This window comes from Schistocerca cancellata, chromosome 2, assembly GCF_023864275.1.
Source record: "Schistocerca cancellata isolate TAMUIC-IGC-003103 chromosome 2, iqSchCanc2.1, whole genome shotgun sequence".
Taxonomy (NCBI): domain Eukaryota; kingdom Metazoa; phylum Arthropoda; class Insecta; order Orthoptera; family Acrididae; genus Schistocerca; species Schistocerca cancellata.
In genome coordinates, this window is record NC_064627.1 from 892,032,578 (window position 1) to 892,055,133 (window position 22,556).

At 40.4% G+C, this 22,556-nt stretch overlaps 1 protein-coding gene across 1 annotated transcript in view; it reads left to right on the top strand.

The window, feature by feature from the left end:
* Positions 1 to 22,556, top strand: part of LOC126162835 (structural maintenance of chromosomes protein 4-like) — a 320,394-nt gene that overhangs the window by 237,660 nt on the left and 60,178 nt on the right. Inside the window, exons 14-16 of the mRNA XM_049919596.1 lie at positions 5,202 to 5,325; positions 14,732 to 14,921; positions 17,652 to 17,796. Of these exons, the coding sequence (XP_049775553.1) occupies positions 5,202 to 5,325; positions 14,732 to 14,921; positions 17,652 to 17,796 (459 nt within the window). The remainder of the gene's footprint in view (positions 1 to 5,201; positions 5,326 to 14,731; positions 14,922 to 17,651; positions 17,797 to 22,556) is intronic.

Below are 22,556 nucleotides of genomic sequence, written 5' to 3' on the forward strand. Positions count from 1 at the left end.
GGCACCCACACCACCCCCGCGTCGTGTTTCACGATCTGCCCTTAGGAGAGAGTAACCAGTGATTCGGATAGCGTCGGAAGAAATGTTTGGTTTCAACCAAGTTTCAGAGACGAGGATAATATGGAACAGCGATTGGCAGAACAGGTCACAGAACTCGTCGAAGTGAGCCGTTAGCGACTGAGCATTCGCGTGGGCCACAAAGAGCCCGCCACTGGAACCGGTCCGTCCCATTGTGGCCGCCTGTAGGACCGAGCGCGCTCCGTCTACCTGCTGGCCGGAAGAGGGACAAAAGCTGGATTTCGTGGAGGAAGACATATTTACAGGTGTGTCCAAGGTCGTGACTGACTCAAGCGTCTGTGGGCTAAAGGTGAAAGACAAGCTGGAGGTATCGGAGAAGGGAGCGAAAAGAAAGATGGAAAGTGGCAGTAGTGGTTACGAAAAAGACAATAGTAGTTGTAGTGGTAGTGACGAGGATGAAAATAACAGATATAGAAAGGCGGTTTTAAGGAGATTCCTGTTAATGGAGAATGTTAATTCACGTTTGACTGACAATATGAATATACATGAGCACTTATGATAGACAAATAAAGAAGCAATATTTATGTGAAACAATTGACTGATTTTAAATAGAGTACTTATGGTACATATAGAAATAACGAAGCAATATTTACGTAAAAAAATGAAAAGAAAGAATAAAAATTAACTTATATTAGACAGAGTACATTATGAGACTTTGTGTCTCGCGAGATTTCGCTCAGTCTTTCAGTTCGGACATGTTCGTCACCGTTTTCCTCCCTCCTTCCATCTTGACTACGATCCTGCCATCCTGGGTCCATACATTTTGAAGGCCGAACTATGTGATCGCAGTGTTCAAAACTTTTAGTCTTTCGCGCGTCAGATCTTCCCTCAGGGTAACCCCACTCTTGGCGAGTTTTCTTTTCTGAGCAAACACTTCAGCTCTTTTCCGGTATGACACAAATTTAATTATTATGGGCCTGGGTTTCATCGCACTTGGTATCCTGCGCCCAACACGGTGGCTTCTGTCAATATCGGCCGCGTCGATCTGCACGCCAAGTTTCTCATGCACGAGGCTAATGGCCAGGTCGTCGGTGTTTTCACTATCGTTTTCAGCTACCCCGAACAAGCGCAAGCTGTTCCTTCGCTGATACTGCTCAATTTCATCAGTGGCCGCAGACAGTTTAGCTTCTAGGTCGGCGGCTTTTTTCTCTTGTGCGGCCAGGGACTTTTTAAGAGACTGGATTTCGGTGCTGTTGCGCCCGACAGACTCTTGCAGTTTGTCCATGACCGCAGCCGTCACAGAGTCCATGATGGATTGCACTATTACGTCTAGCATGTCTTTACTGTGCAGCGCCGCACTCTCCTGGGACCGGACGAGCTCCCCGATGTCGGGAAGCGGGGTCTCACCTGCCGCCGGAGACCAGGCGCCCGCGCTGCCTGCGCCCCTGTAGCCTCGCCTGCTGCCGCTTACTCGAGCTCTTCCCATTTTTCACTCACTTATCACTTGTGGTAATCAACGGAGAACAACACACCACAGCAAGTAACGCTTGTTTAGTCGGATGCACACGTTGTGGACTGCCGCACTTCTCTGTAACACCTTCAATGAGCGGAAAAACTCGCGAGCCAAAGAAACGCGCATCACTCAGTGGCCGCCATCTTACATAGTATATGTGTTTGTATTGTCTAATTCTGATAAAAACTTGTTGGCCAAAAGTTAACTGCGTGACAGTCTTTTTGTTGTGCAAGTCTGTGACTCAGCACCTCCACTTTATGGTAATAGCAACTATCCTTTTCATTATACTACTACATAGATGGAGTTAGTCTTGCAACACATCCTTCGCTCCCATAATCCTCCTGGCCTTGATCTCCATTAACCCACTGTTCCCACATCCTCTGACCAATAGTTTCGTAACTATATTTCGTAAATGTAAAATGAATTACTGTGCTGTAAACCACAGTATTACTTAAGAAAAAGAGCAAGGGTTCTGTTGTATATACTGTAAGTTCAAGGATGGAAAATGATAAATCATGTTTCAAACAATGGAAATTCCAGGTTGGAATATCAACAATATAAGGAAATGAACATCAACAAAAGCAAAACGAGAATAATGGAATGTATTTGAATTAAATCAGGTGATGCTGCAGGAATTAGATTAGGAAATGAGACACTCAAAGTAGTAAAAGAGATTTGCTATTTGGGGAGCAAAATAACTGATGATGGTCGAAGTAGAGAGGATATAAAATGTAGACTGGAGGAAGGGAAGGAAGGAAAGCGTTTCTGAAGAAGAGAAATTTGTTAACATTGAGTATAGATTTAAGTGTCAGGAAGTCGTTTCTGAAAGTATTTGTATGGAGTGTAGCCATGTATGGAAGTGAAACGTGGATGATAAATAGTTTAGACAAGAAGAGAATAGGTGCATTCGAAATGTGGTGCTGCAGAAGAATGCTGAAGATTAGATGGGTAGATCACGTAACTAATGAGGAGGTATTGAATAGAATTGGAGAGAACACAAATTTGCGGCACAACTTGACTAGAAGAAGGGATTGGTTGGTAGGGCATATTCTGAGGCATCATGGGATCACCCATTTAGTATTGGACGTCAGCGTGGAAGGGTAAAAATCATAGAGGGAGAGCAAGAGAAGAATACACTAAACAGATTCAGAAAGATGTAGGTTGCAGTAGGTACTGGGAGATGAAGAACCTTGCATAGGATAGAGTAGCAGGGAGAGCTGCATCAAACCAGTCTCTGGACTGAAAACCGCAACAACAATAGATTGCTACTTTTAGCTTTCGGCCAAAGCCTTCTTCAGCAATGAAAACACACACACACACACACACACACACACACACACACATTCATTCTCACAAGCAAGCTCAGCTCACACACATGACGACCATCTGTGGCAGTGTGGACCGGAATGCTAACAATTTAGCTTTCAGCCTAAGCTCTCTTCAGAAAAGAAAATACATACATATTCACACAAGCAAAAACACCTCACACACACATGACTAGTAGCTCGGACTGGAATGCAGCTGTCACATGGAATGAAAGCAGTGATCTGTAGGGGGCAAGGAAGGGGAAGGGTGAGGGATAGCAAGGTACACGTGGGGGGAGAGAAAAGTGCTGTCTGTTGGAGCATGCAGGGACTACATGGAGGCATGAAGGTTGCCAGCACAGCTTTCGGATCTGAGTTGCCAGAGTTGGCGTTCATGTATGCATGAAGTGTGCTTGCTTGTATGAATGAATGTGTATATGTTTTCTTTTCTGAAGAAGGCTTTGGATGAAAGTTAAATTGTAACCAACTTTTTGTCGTGTCTGTCTGCAATTCAATGCGTCTCTTTACTATGATTCGTAATGTATCCTTTACCTAATATTGTAAATCATGATTTGTATGACCTAAGAATGCGATGTCTAAATGAAAGAGTAATTTTGAAGTATGGGACAGGATATACAAAAGTTGTGCTAGGAAGATATAAGTACATACTACTGTAACATCTGACATGTAAATTACAAAGATCTGATAAGATAAGGGAACGCAGTCTGTCAATAAATGTAGTTTGATAACTAAAACAAGAAAATAAATAAATTCTTACCATTTTTTTGCAACACTTTTGCCCGCAAGTAGTTTCCCATCCAGTGATGGTTCTATTTTGAGAATATTGATAGTTAGGAAGGTGAACAGAATATTCTTAGCTCATCGTCCAGTGCTCAACCAAGTTAAAATGCATAGCTGACTGTGTTCTACAAGACACTATAAAAATTTTTGACACTTAAATTCTAGATCGCATATCTGTTTTCAGTGAGGATGCATTACTTCTTTTTGCAGTCTGATTCACTCCTGCTCTGTTCAGATAATAATGAAATCATCAGAATAAAACTTTTCCATTACTGCATAGTGCCACTGCTCACAGCAACAGCCCTAATGCTGCTTCAGCCTTTGTTGTCAGGCAGGTTTATACTTGTACTATTCTTTTGACAGATAAATATTATTAGACCAGAAATTGCGTGCCTACCATCAGCAGCCAGTCACTTTCAATATACAAAATAAAAATACAAAATTAAATGCTATTAAATAAAATTTGACTTTTAAGTCTACTTTGCCCTCAATAGCTCATAACCTGTTTCTTGATGATGGAAGTAGGGAGGCTGGAAATGGACTTCTATGTAGTTTGGATGTAGTAAGGTGCACCAAATGGTTGTAAACCATGGAACAGTTTAAGTGCTCAAGATCAAGCAGAAAATTCTGGTTTCCACTATGAAAACTGAGGAACAGGAATCAGCTTACATGTGAAACTAATCTGCATATCATGAAACATGGTTGCAGATCATCTTTACAAGTGTGTGTGTGTGTGTGTGTGTGTGTGTGTGTGTGTGTGTGTGTGTGTGTGAGAGAGAGAGAGAGAGAGAGAGAGAGAGAGAGAGTTATTTTTACTTCGGCTACTGTCTCATGCCTCTTAGTTACCACAATTAAACTCAAAAAAGTACATTTATTATGTAATTAATCACTGTAATGTATTTACTCTACTTTGATTTAGAATGTTCCTATTTGGGGTTAAAATGGGTTCAAAACTTGCTAAATGATTAAAAATTTACTAATGTAAAATATTTTTGTCTGAAACCAATCTAAATCATACTTACATTCATGTAAGAAGGACTGATGAACAAGGTTATCCTGTATATGGTGGATGGCCAGTCTTAGCTTTTGAAATTGAAAATTTGACAGACATGTAAGTTATTTGTGTTGTTTTGCTAACACAACACTATTGTATGTTTGTTAAAGGGTGTCATATTTGTAATCATCATCATTATTTTATTTCCACTGTGTTTGTGAACATAAAGTAGTACCGTTACATTTTTAACTATTGTTCCTTTAGTCTCAGCTAGTTTGGATCCCAATCGTTTTTGCTTTCCTCATTCCATCCCTTCTTCATGGAATATCTCATGGAGCTCTCTCGATTCACAACTCCTCTGAAATGTTAACATTCTCCTTAACAGATTCTTATTTTCTTCCTTGATTTCAATACTTTTGCTTCATTATATAATCTGTGAATATGCTATGTTTAATTCACTCGTTATGCTTTACGATTTATGAATTTATGCCTCTATCGCTGTGGCCATTGTGTTTGTTGATAGTCGATCTTAGAGGATAATGAGTCTGATCATGTTACATTGTCTTTGCAGCACAAAGTGGAAATGCAGTCAGTGCTACTCAGGCAACTGGAAACAGAACAAGGGAGAAGTCAGACATTGCCTGATCCACAACTACAAGCTACTCTTGCATTGGAGTTGGACAAATCAAGAAAAGGTATTCTTCAATGCCCATCTTTTAGTGGCAAGAAAAATATATCTTTATGTATTCTCATATTTATTACATTTATTAAAATCAGGTTCCTTGCATAATTTGACATTTAACTATTAAAGCTAACATATTTTGCTTATGGTTTTATGATTTGACCTTGTTAAATATTTTACTGTCCTCAAGTAACGCTATGTACGCATGCTGTACAAAATTAAACATATTTTGTTCACATCCCAATTATTTTTTTGCCAAACATGGAATCAGACTGATAATTGTGGATTGAGACATAGACCATCATCTTCCTTTCCTTATCAGTTCGCAACTTAGTAACTTTTATGTCTTTACTAGTCACCAAAATGCTTCAAGATTAATACAATAAACTTGTATTCAGGAGTAACCAGTGTTAAAAAAAAGCCCTCTGCTGTATACTGTAAGTTTAGAATCTTGGGTATTAGTCCACTGTTACTACTAAGTCATTACTTGTATATTTTGTTTTTCCAGATCCAGATTTCAGATGACTCTTCCCTTCTTATCAGCTTGTCTACTTGTTACTCTTTCTTTGTTGTTCTGTATTGTTCCCTTCCTTATGATGAAATTTGAAAGGCTAGGGATTCAGCAAGGCTATTGTGGAAGACGGTAGAGGACACATAATGAATGACTGTATCCATAGAGGTTGAATATCAAGTAATTCACTCTATAATTTTTTAAGGAAAGCTTTTATTGCTTAATTTGATAATATGAGAATTTGACTCTTTTGCTAAATGAAATAAAATTCTTGTATAATGTATTGCCTCTTTCCTAACAAAACACATTTCAGTCTTCTAAATAAGGTTCGTTATTGTAGAGCAAAAAAGCTGAACGTCATACTGTGGAAGACCCAGGTGCAAAACCTGCCCAATCCACCCACCCAGCACTTCCTATTCCAGTCCTCTCACAGGTTTATTGTACCCCATTGGGGGCCAGACCACCTGTGAAAGCAGCCGTGTCATTTACTAGCTCTGCAAGCATTGCACAGCTTTTTATATTGGTGTGACTACCAACCAGGTGTCCACCAGGATGAAAGGCCACTGCCAAACTGTGTCCAAAAGCAAAGTAGACCAACTTTTGGCACAACATGCAGCTGAACACACCACACATGATTTCAATGGCTGCTTCACTACCCAAGCCATCTGGATCCTTCCCTGTAACACCAGCTTTTCTGAACTGCACAGATGGGAGTTATCCTTAGAACACATTCTCTGCTCCCATAATTATAACGGCCTCAACCTACAGTAACATACTGCCCCCACACCCTCCACCCAACGGTTTCCATCCCCTCTGTCCTGTCATCTCCTCCCCATTCTCATCTCCCACCCTGTTTATTTGCAGCCCTCTGCCATTGCATTTACCTATCTTTCCCCGCTTCTCTCCTTTTTTGCTCCTTTATTGCCCACCTCCCTGCCCCACAACTTCCTGACACTGTGCCTGTTGGCAGCCTAGTCCCTGCAGACTCCACCAGACAGCCCTTCCCCTTCCCCACCCCGCCCCACCCCACCCCACCCCACCCCACCCCACCCCACCGCACCCCACCCCACCCCTACCCCCTCCTCCTCTAGATTGCTGCTTGTGTCCTACTTCATGCTGCATTTTGGCCAGAGATGCTGGAGTTGGCAGTTGTGTATGCATGGGGTGTGCTTGCTTGCTTGTGTGTGTGTGTGTGTGTGTGTGTGTGTGTGTGTGTGTGTGTGTGTGCGTGCGTGCGCGCGCAAGCGCGCACGCGTGTGTGCGCATGTGCGTGCGCGCGCGCGCGTTTTACTGACAGGCTGTGGCCAAAAGCTATATGTTGGTGTCTTTTAATTGTGCCTGCCTGCAACTTGACATGTCTTCTTTACAGTTAGTAGCAATCTTTGATTTTAATGTTGTACAGAATTACTTAAAAAATTAAATGGGTTCATATCTCTTTGGACAATAAATATCTTCTCCTATTAGTCTTGTATGTAAATTTACGGCTTATCTGAAACCAAGTCATAAGTCCTTCAGCACATCAAAACTAGGTTGCTCAATTCAATCTCAAATTTTATTAAAGTAGCTTTCATTTCATTAAAATTCTTCAATTTCCTCATGTGATCAAGACTTCCAGTTATTGTAGTATTACAAGAGTGTAAATAGATTTTGGTTGGAAGGAGGGGGGTTATGCAGGGTGTAGGCAGTTGGGACAAATTCAGCCAGCCAGCTGAAAAAAATCCTTTATAAACGAACTATAGAATGTGCTGCTATCACATATCCCTTCCGCTCTCCACAAACCCCTCTCCATTATTCTGTATCACAACTGGTTTTCATAATCTAGTACCACCTAGATCACCAGATTGGGCGATATTTTCCAGTTTTGTCTAGTAATTTGAGGAGAACTTCGAGCAAGTTTTTTTAAGGAAATGGTACAATCATCATTTAGACGACATTTTTGTTGAGCAACATGATTTTGGGTGACACAGGAGAATCCAAGTGTATTTTTTATGCACTGATTTTAATTTAATGTGATTTGTAATAATGTTTACTGCTCTTCTGCCTTGTGAAATACTGAAATAATGCAACCACATAGTTCTACCAGTCTCCAAATAACAACTTCAGTGCTAATATTAAACCGAATTATGAAGATAATTGGCCTATTACTGTAGTGCATACATGTTTTTAACTTACCGTAATGCTAGTGGATGAATCAAAATTGGTTTTCCTCTACTTTCTTGTTATAAACTTGTCCATAATTAGAAACTATCAAAACACACAGGAAAAAAAATAAATAAATAAATAAAAATAAAAAATAAAATAAAATAAAAAAACAAATGGTAGCACTTAAACATTAAATTCAACTGCAAGCAAGAACTGGACTGATTAACAAAACGATTGGGCTCAAGTAAGACCAACAATGTACAGTAATTGCTCTTGGCCAAAATATGTATGGGCAATAGCCGATAACTGCTATAGATATAGCGATAGCTTAAATCTATTGATGACTGTGTTGATTATCGTACTTCATATCGCTTGTATGTCGTATGATTGAAAATCAAAATATATTTCAATTTCACGACATGGCAGCTAGGATGGTGTAATTTCATGTAGGTGATATGAGAGCTCCAGACCCCCTAGACAACCTCCCCCACCCCCACTCCCACCCCACCCACACTCCCCCCACCCCATCCTTTGTCTACATCCTTGACTTTGGAAATCCAGAATCCATTTACCTTGAGGCTTAGTGGTCAGAGCATCTGCATAGTAAGCAGGAGACCTGCATTTGAATCCTGGTCCAACACAAATTTTCAGCTTTTCCTACTGATGTACATCAATGCCCACTATGCAGCTAAATGTCATTCATTCCTTTGTATCTTGATGTATGATAGCTGCAGGGTCAAAATTGTTTATCATCTTTCAGACATGTCGTAAAGAACAGATACCACATATATGAAAAGTTCATTTGGGGAACCATCACAATAAATTATTGAGGATCACAAAGTAGTTGTAACAAGAAGTGATACCCACAATGGATCTTGTGGACACCAGGCATCTATCTCAAAAATTAAGAGTATAATAAGATGGATATGTAGATCTCTAAAAACAATTAAGGCAGGGTCAGGAAGAAATGTGAAGCTTCAGTATATACACTCCTGGAAATTGAAATAAGAACACCGTGAATTCATTGTCCCAGGAAGGGGAAACTTTATTGACACATTCCTGGGGTCAGATACATCACATGATCACACTGACAGAACCACAGGCACATAGACACAGGCAACAGAGCATGCACAATGTCGGCACCAGTACAGTGTATATCCACCTTTCGCAGCAATGCAGGCTGCTATTCTCCCATGGAGACGATCGTAGAGATGCTGGATGTAGTCCTGTGGAACGGCTTGCCATGCCATTTCCACCTGGCGCCTCAGTTGGACCAGCGTTCGTGCTGGACGTGCAGACCGCGTGAGACGACGCTTCATCCAGTCCCAAACATGCTCAATGGGGGACAGATCCGGAGATCTTGCTGGCCAGGGTAGTTGACTTGCACCTTCTAGAGCACGTTGGGTGGCACGGGATACATGCGGACGTGCATTGTCCTGTTGGAACAGCAAGTTCCCTTGCCGGTCTAGGAATGGTAGAACGATGGGTTCGATGACGGTTTGGATGTACCGTGCACTATTCAGTGTCCCCTCGACGATCACCAGTGGTGTACGGCCAGTGTAGGAGATCGCTCCCCACACCATGATGCCGGGTGTTGGCCCTGTGTGCCTCGGTCGTATGCAGTCCTGATTGTGGCGCTCACCTGCACGGCGCCAAACACGCATACGACCATCATTGGCACCAAGGCAGAAGCGACTCTCATCGCTGAAGACGACACGTCTCCATTCGTCCCTCCATTCACGCCTGTCGCGACACCACTGGAGGCGGGCTGCACGATGTTGGGGCGTGAGCGGAAGACGGCCTAACGGTGTGCGGGACCGTAGCCCAGCTTCATGGAGACGGTTGCGAATGGTCCTCGCCGATACCCCAGGAGCAACAGTGTCCCTAATTTGCTGGGAAGTGGCGGTGCGGTCCCCTACGGCACTGCGTAGGATCCTACGGTCTTGGCGTGCATCCGTGCGTCGCTGCGGTCTGGTCCCAGGTCGACGGGCACGTGCACCTTCCGCCGACCACTGGCGACAACATCGATGTACTGTGGAGACCTCACGCCCCACGTGTTGAGCAATTCGGCGGTACGTCCACCCGGCCTCCCGCATGCCCACTATACGCCCTCGCTCAAAGTCCGTCAACTGCACATACGGTTCACGTCCACGCTGTCGCGGCATGCTACCAGTGTTAAAGACTGCGATGGCGCTCCGTATGCCACGGCAAACTGGCTGACACTGACGGCGGCGGTGCACAAATGCTGCGCAGCTAGCGCCATTCGACGGCCAACACCGCGGTTCCTGGTGTGTCCGCTGTGCCGTGCGTGTGATCATTGCTTGTACAGCCCTCTCGCAGTGTCCGGAGCAAGTATGGTGCGTCTGACACACCGGTGTCAATGTGTTCTTTTTTCCATTTCCAGGAGTGTAGAACCACTGTGTGGGCAAAAGGGTGAGAAAAGGCAGAGCATGTAAGGACAAGTGGAGAGTGAGGCTGGGAAACTTTCAGGAGCTAGGGATGTGTTGGAATGATAGACTTTACCTATACAATTTGTAGGAAGTGGTTGTAGGGGTCCTTAAGACTTAGGTTATGAAGTTGCCATTGAAGGTGTTACTACACTATATCCAGCAGCATGCTCTATAGTTGACAAGTAAAATTTCCTTTGTCCCTAACTTGAGGCCACAGTTTGGTTGTGGCTCATTGTACAGTTGGAGAGCTACCTTTTCCCACATATTCCTAGTCTGCTTCTCAGTTATCCAACTCTCCCCCTACCCTTTGCTCCTCCCCTTCCATAACCTTCACCTCTTTCATGCTAATGTGATTCACTCCATCCAAGAGAATTATTCACTCTTATCATAGTGCAGCATGGGAGAGTCTAGCACATTATGTTCAATATGATTATGGAACATCTTAATAACCAAGGGATCCTAAAAAAAAAAAAAAAAAGACATTCCAGCTGAGTATGCAGTGTTCTCATTTGTACATCAAGTTTTAGAGTTCTTCAACAATAAAATGTCACCAGTGGGAATATTTTACAACTTCTCTAAAGCATTCAACTGTGTGAATCACAAAATTGTATATATAGACACACACACACACACACACACACACACACACACACACACACACGCACACACTGAACACCATGGCTTAAGTGAAAAAGCAGAGTTTGACTAGAATCATGTCTAAGTGACAGGGAGCAATGATGGAATATGCTTACATGGTGTGGTCCAGATCTGCTAAAAAGGTGACCTCAAGCTTAAATGAAATATGCAACCTAATAACTGACTGCATGAAACCTTAGTCACTCAATAAACTATATAAAACGGGTGACTTTGCTGATTCCTTAAGACCGACTCAAGAGCACAATGAGAAGCTTAGGTATACCTTTGATTAATGCCACCACTTATTAAGCAATTCCTGTGGATCTAGAAGACTTAAATCCTGAAAGAGATTCCTGAATCAAGAACTTAACAAACTTCCAAATGTCTACCGTGCACTACACACAGTGCCCAATTACGAGAACTTGAGATGGAAGATTTGGAGAAGTCTGAACCAGATCAGAATTGGTGTAGCACCAGTGAAGGCAAAAATGTTCAACTGGGCCCTTATAGAAGAATTTGATGACAGTTGTGATTGTGGTGAATATTAGGATATGGAAGATGTCCTAGCCTGTCCTAACTGTTCCACTAATTGAATTATGGCAGGAAAGCAAGAAAGCAATGGATGTGGTCCTAATTTGGACTTCAGTACTGTGATCTCCAGACATGAAAAAGTAAAATACGACAGGAAAGAGGGGAGGTAGTCATAAACAAGTCAGATGGTAAGCCAGCATCTTCTGACTGTGGCATCATGACTTGCTGGGTGCGCAGGGCTCCATGCTGAGTTCCTTACTTTTTGTTATCTCTATAAACCTGTAGAAGCCAAAAAGAAGGCACATTTCACTCTTTTTGCAGATGACATAACAATTCTGATTGAAAGTTATAGAAAGAATAAACAGAACCCACAAGCCAGTCAATACACAGTAATATAACACTAACAAGAGAAATCTTAGCCAAACAAAAATACCACATATGTACCAGCAGCCTGCATGGGAAAACTGTCAAACAGTATGAAAAATGTACTAAAAATATTCCCATGAAACTAGCATTCAGTACTACCAACAACCTAAACACAATACTCCACTCTGGAAGAATCAAAATACCAGAATATGCTATACAGGCATATTGAAGATTACAAATGACAATTGTAACGACTTTTAAAATTGGACTAACAGGACGAAATTTTAACATCAGAATTAGAAAACATACTAGTTATAGTCATACCAATGAATCGAGCATCTTCAGGCAGTTAAAAAAACCAAAAATCGAAATCACACTTCAAATCTTACACAGATACCAAAAGGATTTGTGATGAACATATTAAATGAACAGACAGTTTAGGCATAAATATCACCTATAAAATTTTGTTAACATTCTGAGTGGATAAAAAATAAACAACCAAAGATTACACAAACAACTAAATTTTATGTTTCTCGTACACTACCACTGGCTAGTTGTAAGCATTTTGTAAACATACTGCATCATTGAGAATGGTGAACTTGCTATCAAATTACTATGTTACTTTATTTTACCATCATAAAAACAGTGGAAATTGACAAAAGAATTCATCAACAACACAATAGGTATATCATACACAGCTAGACATGTATAGTTAACTCCATATTCAAGTATTACAAATGTAAATTAAATTTACTAACTAATATTCTCAGTTGTACTTGGCAATGACAATACTGCCAAAATAGGCATATTGTACAAAATATAATAACTATTACCATTGACAGTAAGCCTGCTACTCTTCACATTGTTTGTTGAACGGTGGAAAAGCTGTAAAAATGGGTAGCATGGGACACTTTCCTGCTTCACTGCCTAATGCTGGCACTGCCTGTAATATTCTTGCCATTGGCTTGTTTGAGGTATTAGTTGTTGCAGCTCCTTCATGACTGAAAACAAAACAAACTCTAATCTAGTTACAAAAATGTTCCAAGTCTAGTTTGCGTGCATCACAAGTCCTGAGTGATTGCCACTTTTGTAAAAGGGGAATTACACACAATCTATCGAGGACTTTCCCCAGTTTATTTGCAACAGGATATAGTTCAACATAGTGCAGGCTAACATAAGTCCATATTTCAAAGCAAAGTCCAGTCCGCACTGTTTCAAAATTTCATCTACGACAATTAGAGTTCGTAGAGTAACACAGTAGCCAAACTTGTAACACACTTGATTTGCACTCCACTGCTCTTATCACAACTGACTCAGATTAACCCTAGGGCAGCATATATAGTGTGTTCGAGCATGTTCCATCAGAGGACGCTCCTGATGGCGGATGCCTTCTGAGTAGTGGCGGCATGGCAGCTGACGGTAATATTGTGCTGCCTACCTGGTTTCCCTGGTAATGTCAGGTGGCGCCACACTAAATATGTTATTAATATAATACATGTTCAATAATATTGCATTATGCCCAATAATTATGTCCATATAAATTCAGCCAGAAAGTCATATCTGTTCCCAACAGTGTATACTGTAGCCGAAACTTGTGACATAATTCCACATCCAAGCAAAGCTTTGATCCAGGGAACACAAAATGAATAAATGAAATTAAAAAACTATTCTCTCTCTCTCTCTCTCTCTCTCTCTCTCTCTTGCTCGCTTGCTGTGTGTGTGTGTGTGTGTGTGTGTGTGTGTGTGTGAATACACACTTGCCCAGAAGCTGAATTACTGTGTTTAGCACCTTCTTTATGTGATTACTACTACTGCTACTAATCATCATTTACCTTAATGACAAGCAGATGGCTTTTTTGATACCATTAATTGTGCATTACCATAATTAAGTGAAAACATCTGAAGATGACAGCATCTTAGCCAATATATGCAGGCAAATCATACAAATTTTGATCACTTATTACGAATACAATTTATGTACCAAATTGCTAGTTTAAAATAACCAAAATTGGTCTTAAAATCACATCATTGATTTCACATAATTATAAGAGAAATTGTAGGTGACAAGAAACTGTGATAGGTTTTTCAGTAGTGTACTGTGTGACACAATCACTTTGATTAAGTATCGATGCATAACGTTGAAAAGTGATAAGAAATGGAATGGCCATGTAAGGACTTCAGTAGGGAAGGCATATGGCCATCTTCAGTTTATTGTAAGAATTATTGGAAAATGTGATTCATCTGTAAAGAAGATCGTATATAGAACACTAATGTGGCACATTCCTGAGTACCGCTGGAGTGTTTGGGATTCCCACCAGATTGTATTAAAGGAAGACATTGAAGCAATTCAGATGTGAGCAGTTATATTCGGTACTGGTAGGTTTGATCAGCACATGAGACTTACGGAGATGCTTTGTGAATTCAAATATGAGTCCATGGAGGGAAGACGATGTTCTTTCCATGAAACACTGTTAAGAAAATTTTCAACGACATACATTTCGCATAAGGACCACAAAGATATGATAAGAGAAATTACAGTGTGTATGGAAGCATATAGGCAGTCGTTTTTCCCTCACTCTATTTGCAAGTTGAACAGGAAAAGAAATGACCAGTAATGGTACAAGATATCCTCCACCATGCACCATATGGTGGCTTGTGGAGTATGAGTGTAGATGTAGATGTCTAAAATGAGAAGCTAATATAGCAATTTGCTTTGTATAAAGATTTCTCTTTTATATATTTTTATTGCTGAACTCATTGTTACTGAAATTTATGTATTCCAGAACATGAAACAGCTCTGAAGAAATTTAGTGACATTGATGTGGATTGTAAGCAAGTAAAGAGACAACTTCATGAAATTAAGACTGTAAGCTACAACAGAGCCCAAGAAGAAATCCGTGAGGTTAAAGCTAGATATAATGATATAGATAAAAAAATACGTAAATTAACATTTGCAATTCAGTCGTCAGGAAGGTAGGTTGTGTTCATAATGCCTGCTTCTAATCTAGTACTGTGTTTCATTTATTTTAAATTTTTCATTATGAAACAAATAGTTTAAAAGGTTCGTAAATAATGTAAATATCTGCTTAATATCAATTACACATATATTAAATGTGGTCTTTAGTCAAATAAGAAGTGATCCTACATTTATCAGAAACACAAATGAGTTAAATTTTTAAATGAGTGTTTGTTCTTCAAAAACAATTACTTCAAGTGGTTAGGTGTTACTCCTAAACTTTTTCCGGCCTTTCGCATCTGTTTGAGGGAGATGGAGTGAAAGACAAAAACAGAGTGTAGAAACTGTTGGTTGTTACTGACTTATTTTAATCAATAAGGTATTTCATGCATAAATAATGCAGATTGAGTTTATATGTATGACTGACGTGTTTCTGTTTATGACTATTATTTCCTGATTTGTTGGTTTTTCTAGTTTACTCTTGTTAATTATGCTGGATCCTCAATTTTCTTCCTCTTTATAAGTTTTTTATCGTATAGAAAAAATGGAAAATTCTTTATTTGTGTAGGCAAGTTTTTCTGCTCCAAATATCTTTCCTGAAAGAGTTTTTCATTATCATGATGTCTGAGAGTGTCCACTACAGCGTATCTTAGACTTCCATACAACTGATTTTATGTCTGTCATGCAAAATGTACTTCAAAATATTATAGAGAATAGATTGTTCATGTGCTTCTCTATGGAGCATCTGTGCTTGCCATGTTATTTACTGTATTAAGAAACAAATTGAGATAGTAAAGTAACAAATAAATCATTAGAAATCACTTACTCCTGAGGCATATTGCTGAACATTTAAGAGGGGTATAATGAAAAAGTGTTCAACTATGGCAGCTTATATTACTTCAAAATACAGGAATGTCTTGAAGCAGTTTTTCAGTATAGAAGACCATTGAGAGCTTCATACACCCAACATGTGGGGTAGGGCTGGAGGTCAGTCACCATGTATCCAGCGGCAATACATCGCATTTAAAAAATATTGCATGTGACGTAAAACTTATACTCTTAGTTGCTAGTAGAAATAATATGACACAATTAATAATCTTTCTAATTGTTGCCTTACCATGATGTTAGTTTAGTTACTGAAAATGCCAGAAGAGTGTCATCTCTAGATTGTACCAAAAGGAAAATTCTCTCGAGGGAACAGACAGAATTGATGACCAGTTATTGCTAATAGACACATACACCAATCAGCCAGATAGTTATGACCGCCTACCTAATAGCTGATATGTCCACCTTTGGCACAGGTAACAGTGGCAGTGTATTGTGGCATGGAAACAGTGAGTCCTTCGTAGGCCACTGAAGGCAGTTGGCACCACATCTGCACATCATCGTGAAGGGGTCTGCAACTGGTGTACAATACTCCTTGGCTGTCTTCGTGCCTTGCACATGCTCCACTGGACTCATTGATGGCCACATGAATGTTTCCCAGAGCATAATGAAGCCACTGCCAGCTTGTCTCTGTCCTGCAATACAGGTGTCAAGAAGCTGTTCCCCTGGAAGATGATGGATTCATGCCCTCCTTTCGACATGATGAAGAATGTATCAGGATTCATCAGACCATACAATGCTCTGCCACTGCATCAATGTCCAGTGCCAACAGTCATGTGCCCATTACAGTCATAGTTGTGATGTCATGGTGTTAATATTGGCAGATGCATGCGTCATCAGCTGTGAGGCCCATCATTAGGAGTGTACAGTGCACTGTGTGTTCAGACACACTTGTACTCTGCCCAGCATTAAAGTCTGATGTTAGTCCCACTACAGTTAGCTGCCTGTCCTGTTTTACCAGTCTGCCCAGCCTACAACATTCTACATCTGTTGGTGTGGTGGTCCAACCCCACGATATCTGGATGTGGTTTCACCTTGGTTTCACCACATGTTGAATGCATGCAGCACAGCACTCCTTGAACTCCTGATAAGTCATATAGTCCAGAAACATCCCCTAGGCTGTGGCTAAGCCATGTCTTCGCAATATCCTTTCTTTCAGGAGTGCTAGTTCTGCAAGGTTCGCAGGAGAGCTTCTGTAAAGGGAAGGTAGGAGACGAGATACTGGCAGAAGTAAAGCTTTGAGGACAGGGCGTGAGTCGTGCTTGGGTAGAGCACTTGCCCATGAAAGGCAGAGGTCCCGAGTTCGAGTCTTGGTCCGGCACACAGTTTTAATCTGCTAGGAAGTTTCAAGTCATAAAGTTCCCAAAATACTTGTACCAAATCTCCAGACCATTACAATCTCCCTCAATCAAACTTGGACAGATTGTGCACCTTCCACATTCTACATATGAACAGCATGCACACTGATATTACATACACTGACTACCAGTCATTCCTTGCCAGGTGATACTGCATACGTCTGGATGGGCGTATATAGATAGTAGGTTGATGGTCATAGTGTTCTGGCTGATCAGTATATAAAACTACACACACTGTACTAGTTTCCAGAACTAATAGTTCCTTCTTTGGGGAAGAGAGAGGTATAGATTGGGGAAGGTTAAAAGAAAGGGTAGGTCACTCAGACTCCAGGATGAGAAGGACCCACCTGCTGTGGCGATGAGGGTAGACCTAGACAAGTTGGACCAATGAAAGCAACACTTAATAGATAAAAAGTTGTAGCATGGTGAAAGGTTTCTGTACACAGAGAGTGTGATAGTGATTTTTGTAAAATCAAGGAATTAAAATGCTTTCTCCCATATCAGGAAAAAAGAAGGTGTCATGCGAGAAATAAATGAATTGAAAAGTACTATCAATGGAATTGAAGTAAAAGTAAAAGGACTTCACGAGTCAAAGAAAAACTGGAAACAATTACACTCACAATATGTGAACGAACTGGAGGAATTGGAGGTATGTGGTAACAATATAAAATAGTTCATTGAATATTGACTGTTTAAAATAACTTAATTGTCTTAAGTAGCTAGCTGAAGCATAATTTTTTATATTGAATAAGACTATGTTCTGTTTATGAAATATGGAATAAGACTGTGTTGAAACAAATATACCTGGTTTTTCATGTGTATTGAGTCTTTTCAGGAAATTGTCCTCTATTCTTGTCAGGCTTAATTTGTGGTAATTGTTGTTTGTTTCTTGGTAATAAAACCACAACAATGATGGCTCCTCATAAAAAGCCTACCATAAATAATTACAAAATGAGTAAAAACAAGAAAAGGAAAATTATTCACTCTTGAGAGCTTTGATCCAAAAAGGAACATCTCCAAGATGAGATGCATTAACAGAATGTCGATATAACTAATTTTGACGTACGAAGGTGGCAGTGAGAGGCTCTCACACAGATGGTCACAAAGAAATGATAACTTACAAACTAGTAGTTACACATACACAAATATAACTTGTATCATTGTGAAATTGCAACATATTCATCTCACGATTCATGAAATAATAATGTAGAAAAAATATCATAACATTAAAATTCATTCTTAAGATATGCCTTTTTATTAAAAATTAATACATAACATCATTCATTCATTCATCCATTCATTCACCCATCATTCTTGCAAGCAAAATCTTGACATTTGTAGGAAGGAAATAAGACAATTTCACTACTTCTACTAATGGGTCCAAAGTGTTTCGGTAATGCATTGGGTGTACAAAAAGAAAGGAGACTAAGAACTTTGATAATGCCATTTTCACAGTTAGAGAGAGAGCACCAACAAAGGCAGTAAAGGTGCTGACAGAAGTTCTTGTGTTTAAATCATAGCTGGGTATTTGTCACCCATAAACTACAGGTACACTTCACAGATTCACACAATTATAGCTTTCGGCCATTAAGGCCTTTGTCAGCAGTAGACACACACACACGCACTGCAGTGTAGTTTCAGCTCTCTGAGACTGCAGGCGTGGGTGCAAGTAGCGTTTTTGTGTGTGTGTGTGTGTGTGTGTGTGTGTGTGTGTGTCTACTGCTGGAAAGGCCTTAATGGCCAAAAGCTATAATTGTGTGAATTTTTTTGTTGTGCCTATCACGACTCAGCATCTCCGCTATATGGTGAGTAGCAACTTTCCTTCTCTGGTATTGTTACATTCCATCCTGGATTTTCCACTGTTAGGTTTTATTTTCTTTGCTTAAACATGTGTTATCAGCCCACATTTAGTATGCAAAACGGCTATTATAAGTTCCCAGTTTATGTCACACGTAAAGCAGCCAGAATTCTCCTAAGGTCCATTCTGAAAATAATCACGCGGATATACAGTCACTTTACCGGGCAAAGTGGCGCAGTGGTAGCACACTGGACTCGCATTCGGGAGGACTATGATTCAATTCCATCTCCAGCCATCCTGATTTAGGTTTTCCGTGATTTCCCTAAATCGTTTCAGGCAAATGCCGGGATGGTTCCTTTGAAAGGGCACGGCCGATTTCCTTCCCAATCCTTCCCTAACCCGAGCTTGCACTCCATCTCTAATGGCCTCGTTGTCGACGGGACGTTAAACACAAACCTAACCTAACCTAATATACAGTCACTTTCTACATTAACTTATTTGTTTTAGTTGTAAATATTTGTCATGTATTGTTGTTCTCCTGACATGTTCTACATCCTGGAGGACCTCCTCTCTACGGATCAATTGGAATGAAAATAAATCTTATCTATTCTACACATAACATTGATTTCTTACATAAATCATTCAGTGGATTTCTTTCACAAAGATTGCTCGCCGAATATATTCTAAGTGCAACAAGTCACACGCATATATCTCCCGAACAAAACATCCCGCGACTCTCAAACTTTTACAAAATGTTTGTAGCAACAAAAGCTACCATTTCAAATCCATCTGAATGCAAAGGACCAAACATTTCTTCATGTTACACATTTTATGGACAGACTCATTTGACATGACCTTTGTGTCTGAAAAGCTAGTCCACGACTACCCCCTCCAGCTACTGATGCAACCTAAGTATCTCGCAGTGCGCTGGAACCATGCTGACTTCCGATTGGCTGTTCGAAAAGGCCAGCCAATCTTCACACCTTCTAGATCTTACTTGTGCCAAAACTGTTCTGAGGCAATCACTATATCAGTTTCATTGGCATCACTTCAACAAGCAAATTATTACTGTAATGCTTATTAATTGAAACTAAATGAAAATTAATCTTGAGATAACTTTAGAAAACTGATTACATTGTTACCGACTTTCTGCCTGCTTTATTACATAAGCAAACACTCATAGACATACGTCATCTGCCAGTTAGGGGGATTTACAATTTTCATGACAACCTGGTGGCATAACACTTGTTAGTTACGTAAGGCGTATTACCATATAAATTTGAAATTTGACGTATGTCTCCCATATACCCTCACATTCATTCTTATTTACTCTCACCCTAACACAAAATATAAATATTAACTTTTAAAGTGTTATTTTCATTACGAAAGAAAAATTATCAAAAGTTTAGAATTTAAAATCTTTATAAAATACCAGAATGAGATTTTCACTCTGCAGCGGAGTGTGCGCTGATATGAAACTTCCTGGCAGATTAAAACTGTGTGCCCGACCGAGACTCGAACTCGGGACCTTTGCCTTTCGCGGGCAAGTGCTCTACCATCTGAGCTACCGAAGCATGAATCACGCCCGGTCCCACAGCTTTACTTCTGCCAGTATCTCGTCTCCTACCTTCCAAACTTTACAGAAGCTCTCCTGCGAACCTTGCAGAACTATCACTCCTGAAAGAAAGGATATTGCGGAGACATGGCTTAGCCACAGCCTGGTTCGAGTCTCGGTCGGGCACACAGTTTTAATCCGCCAGGAAGTTTCTTTATAAAATAAATTGGCACACTGAGAGTGCTAGTACTTTTCTCAAATAACAAAGGAAATATAAACTGTTATGGTTCCTATCTGAATTTACTTTCTTAAGTTTCCGTCAAGTACTTTTTAATGGCATTTTCATATCTCTGAAACTACTATGGGTTGCAGTATCAAATTTTGACACGCTGTTTGTCTGAATAACAAAAGGTCCTGTACCGCTTTTGGAATAAAACAGATAATATTTAACGTAGTTATTTAGTTTCTTAGGTGAGGTGAATAAGTGGACTCTATATGTGGCACAAAAAAGCATTCCCACACTCGGCCAAAAGGGCAGGTGGCTGATGACGCAGTCGGTAGGCCACAAGTCGGCGAAATTCTCCTGGGTTTTCCTTTGTCAAGGAGCATGTAAAAACAGAGTTAAGCATTTCGGCTTTTGCTTTACTGTCCTCAATTACATTTTCTGTCTCATTCGCTAGGGACTGGACACTAACTTTGGTGCTACTAATGGCCTTTACATATGACTGGATAATTGGCCAAATGAATTTCATTCAACATATCTCTTTTTACAGCCCAACGCTTTGTTTTTCACCTATCATGCAGCATTCTCTCTTTCTTTAGAAGTTTCTTTATAGTTGCTGTATACCATGGAGACTCCGTCCCATTATGAACTGTTCTACTTGGTACATATCTATCCAGTGCATGGTCAACTATTCTTTTAAACTTGTAACATAGTTCCTCTACATGCTCCTGCCCTGTGCTGAAAGTTTCAAGTTCCTCATTGAGATGTGACACTATTTATGTATGTATATAAAGGGGGGGTCCATTGATAGTGACGGAGCCAAATATCTCACGAAATAAGCATCAAATGAAAAATCTGCAAAGAACGAAACTTGTCTAGCTTGAAGGGGGAAACCAGATGGCACTATGGTTGGCCCGCTAGATGGTGCTGCCATAGGTCAAACGAATATCAACATCAATTTTTTAAATAGGAACCCCCATTTTTATTACATATTCGTGTACTACATAAAGAAATATAGATGGTGCTGTAATAGTCACAAACGTGCAAGTACGTGGTATCACGTAACATTCCACCAGTGCGGATGGTATTTGCTTCACGATACATTACCCGTGCTAAAATGGACCATTTAGCAATTGCGGAAAAGGTTGATATCTTGTTGATGTGTGGCTATTATGATCAAAATGCCCAATGGGTGTGTGGTATGTATGCTGCTCGGTATCCTGGACGACATCATCCAAGTGTCGGGACCGTTCACCGGATAGTTATGTTATTTAAGGAAACAGGAAGTGTTCATCCATATGTGAAACATCAACCACGACCTGCAACAAATGATGGTGCCCAAGTAGGTGTTTTAACTGCAGTCGCGGCTAAGCCGCACATCAGTAGCAGACAGATTGCTTGAGAATCGGGAATCTCAAAAACATTGGTGTTGAGAATGCTACATCAACATTGATTGCACCCGTACCATATTTCTATGCACCAGGAATTGCATGGCGATGACTTTGAATGTCATGTACAGTTCTGCCACTGGGCACAAGAGAAATTACGGGATGATGACAGATTTTTTACACATGTTCTATTTAGCAATGAAGCGTCATACACCAACAGTGGTAACATAAACTGCCATAATATCCACTATTGGGCAATTGAAAATCCACGATGGCTGTGACAAGTGGAACATCAGCGACCTTGGCGGGTTAATGTATGGTGCAGCAGGAAGGATAATTGGCCCCCATCTTATCAATGGCAATTTAAATGGTGCAATCTATGCTTATTTCCTATGTAATGTTCTACTGATGTTACTACAAGATGTTTCACTGCATGACAGAATGG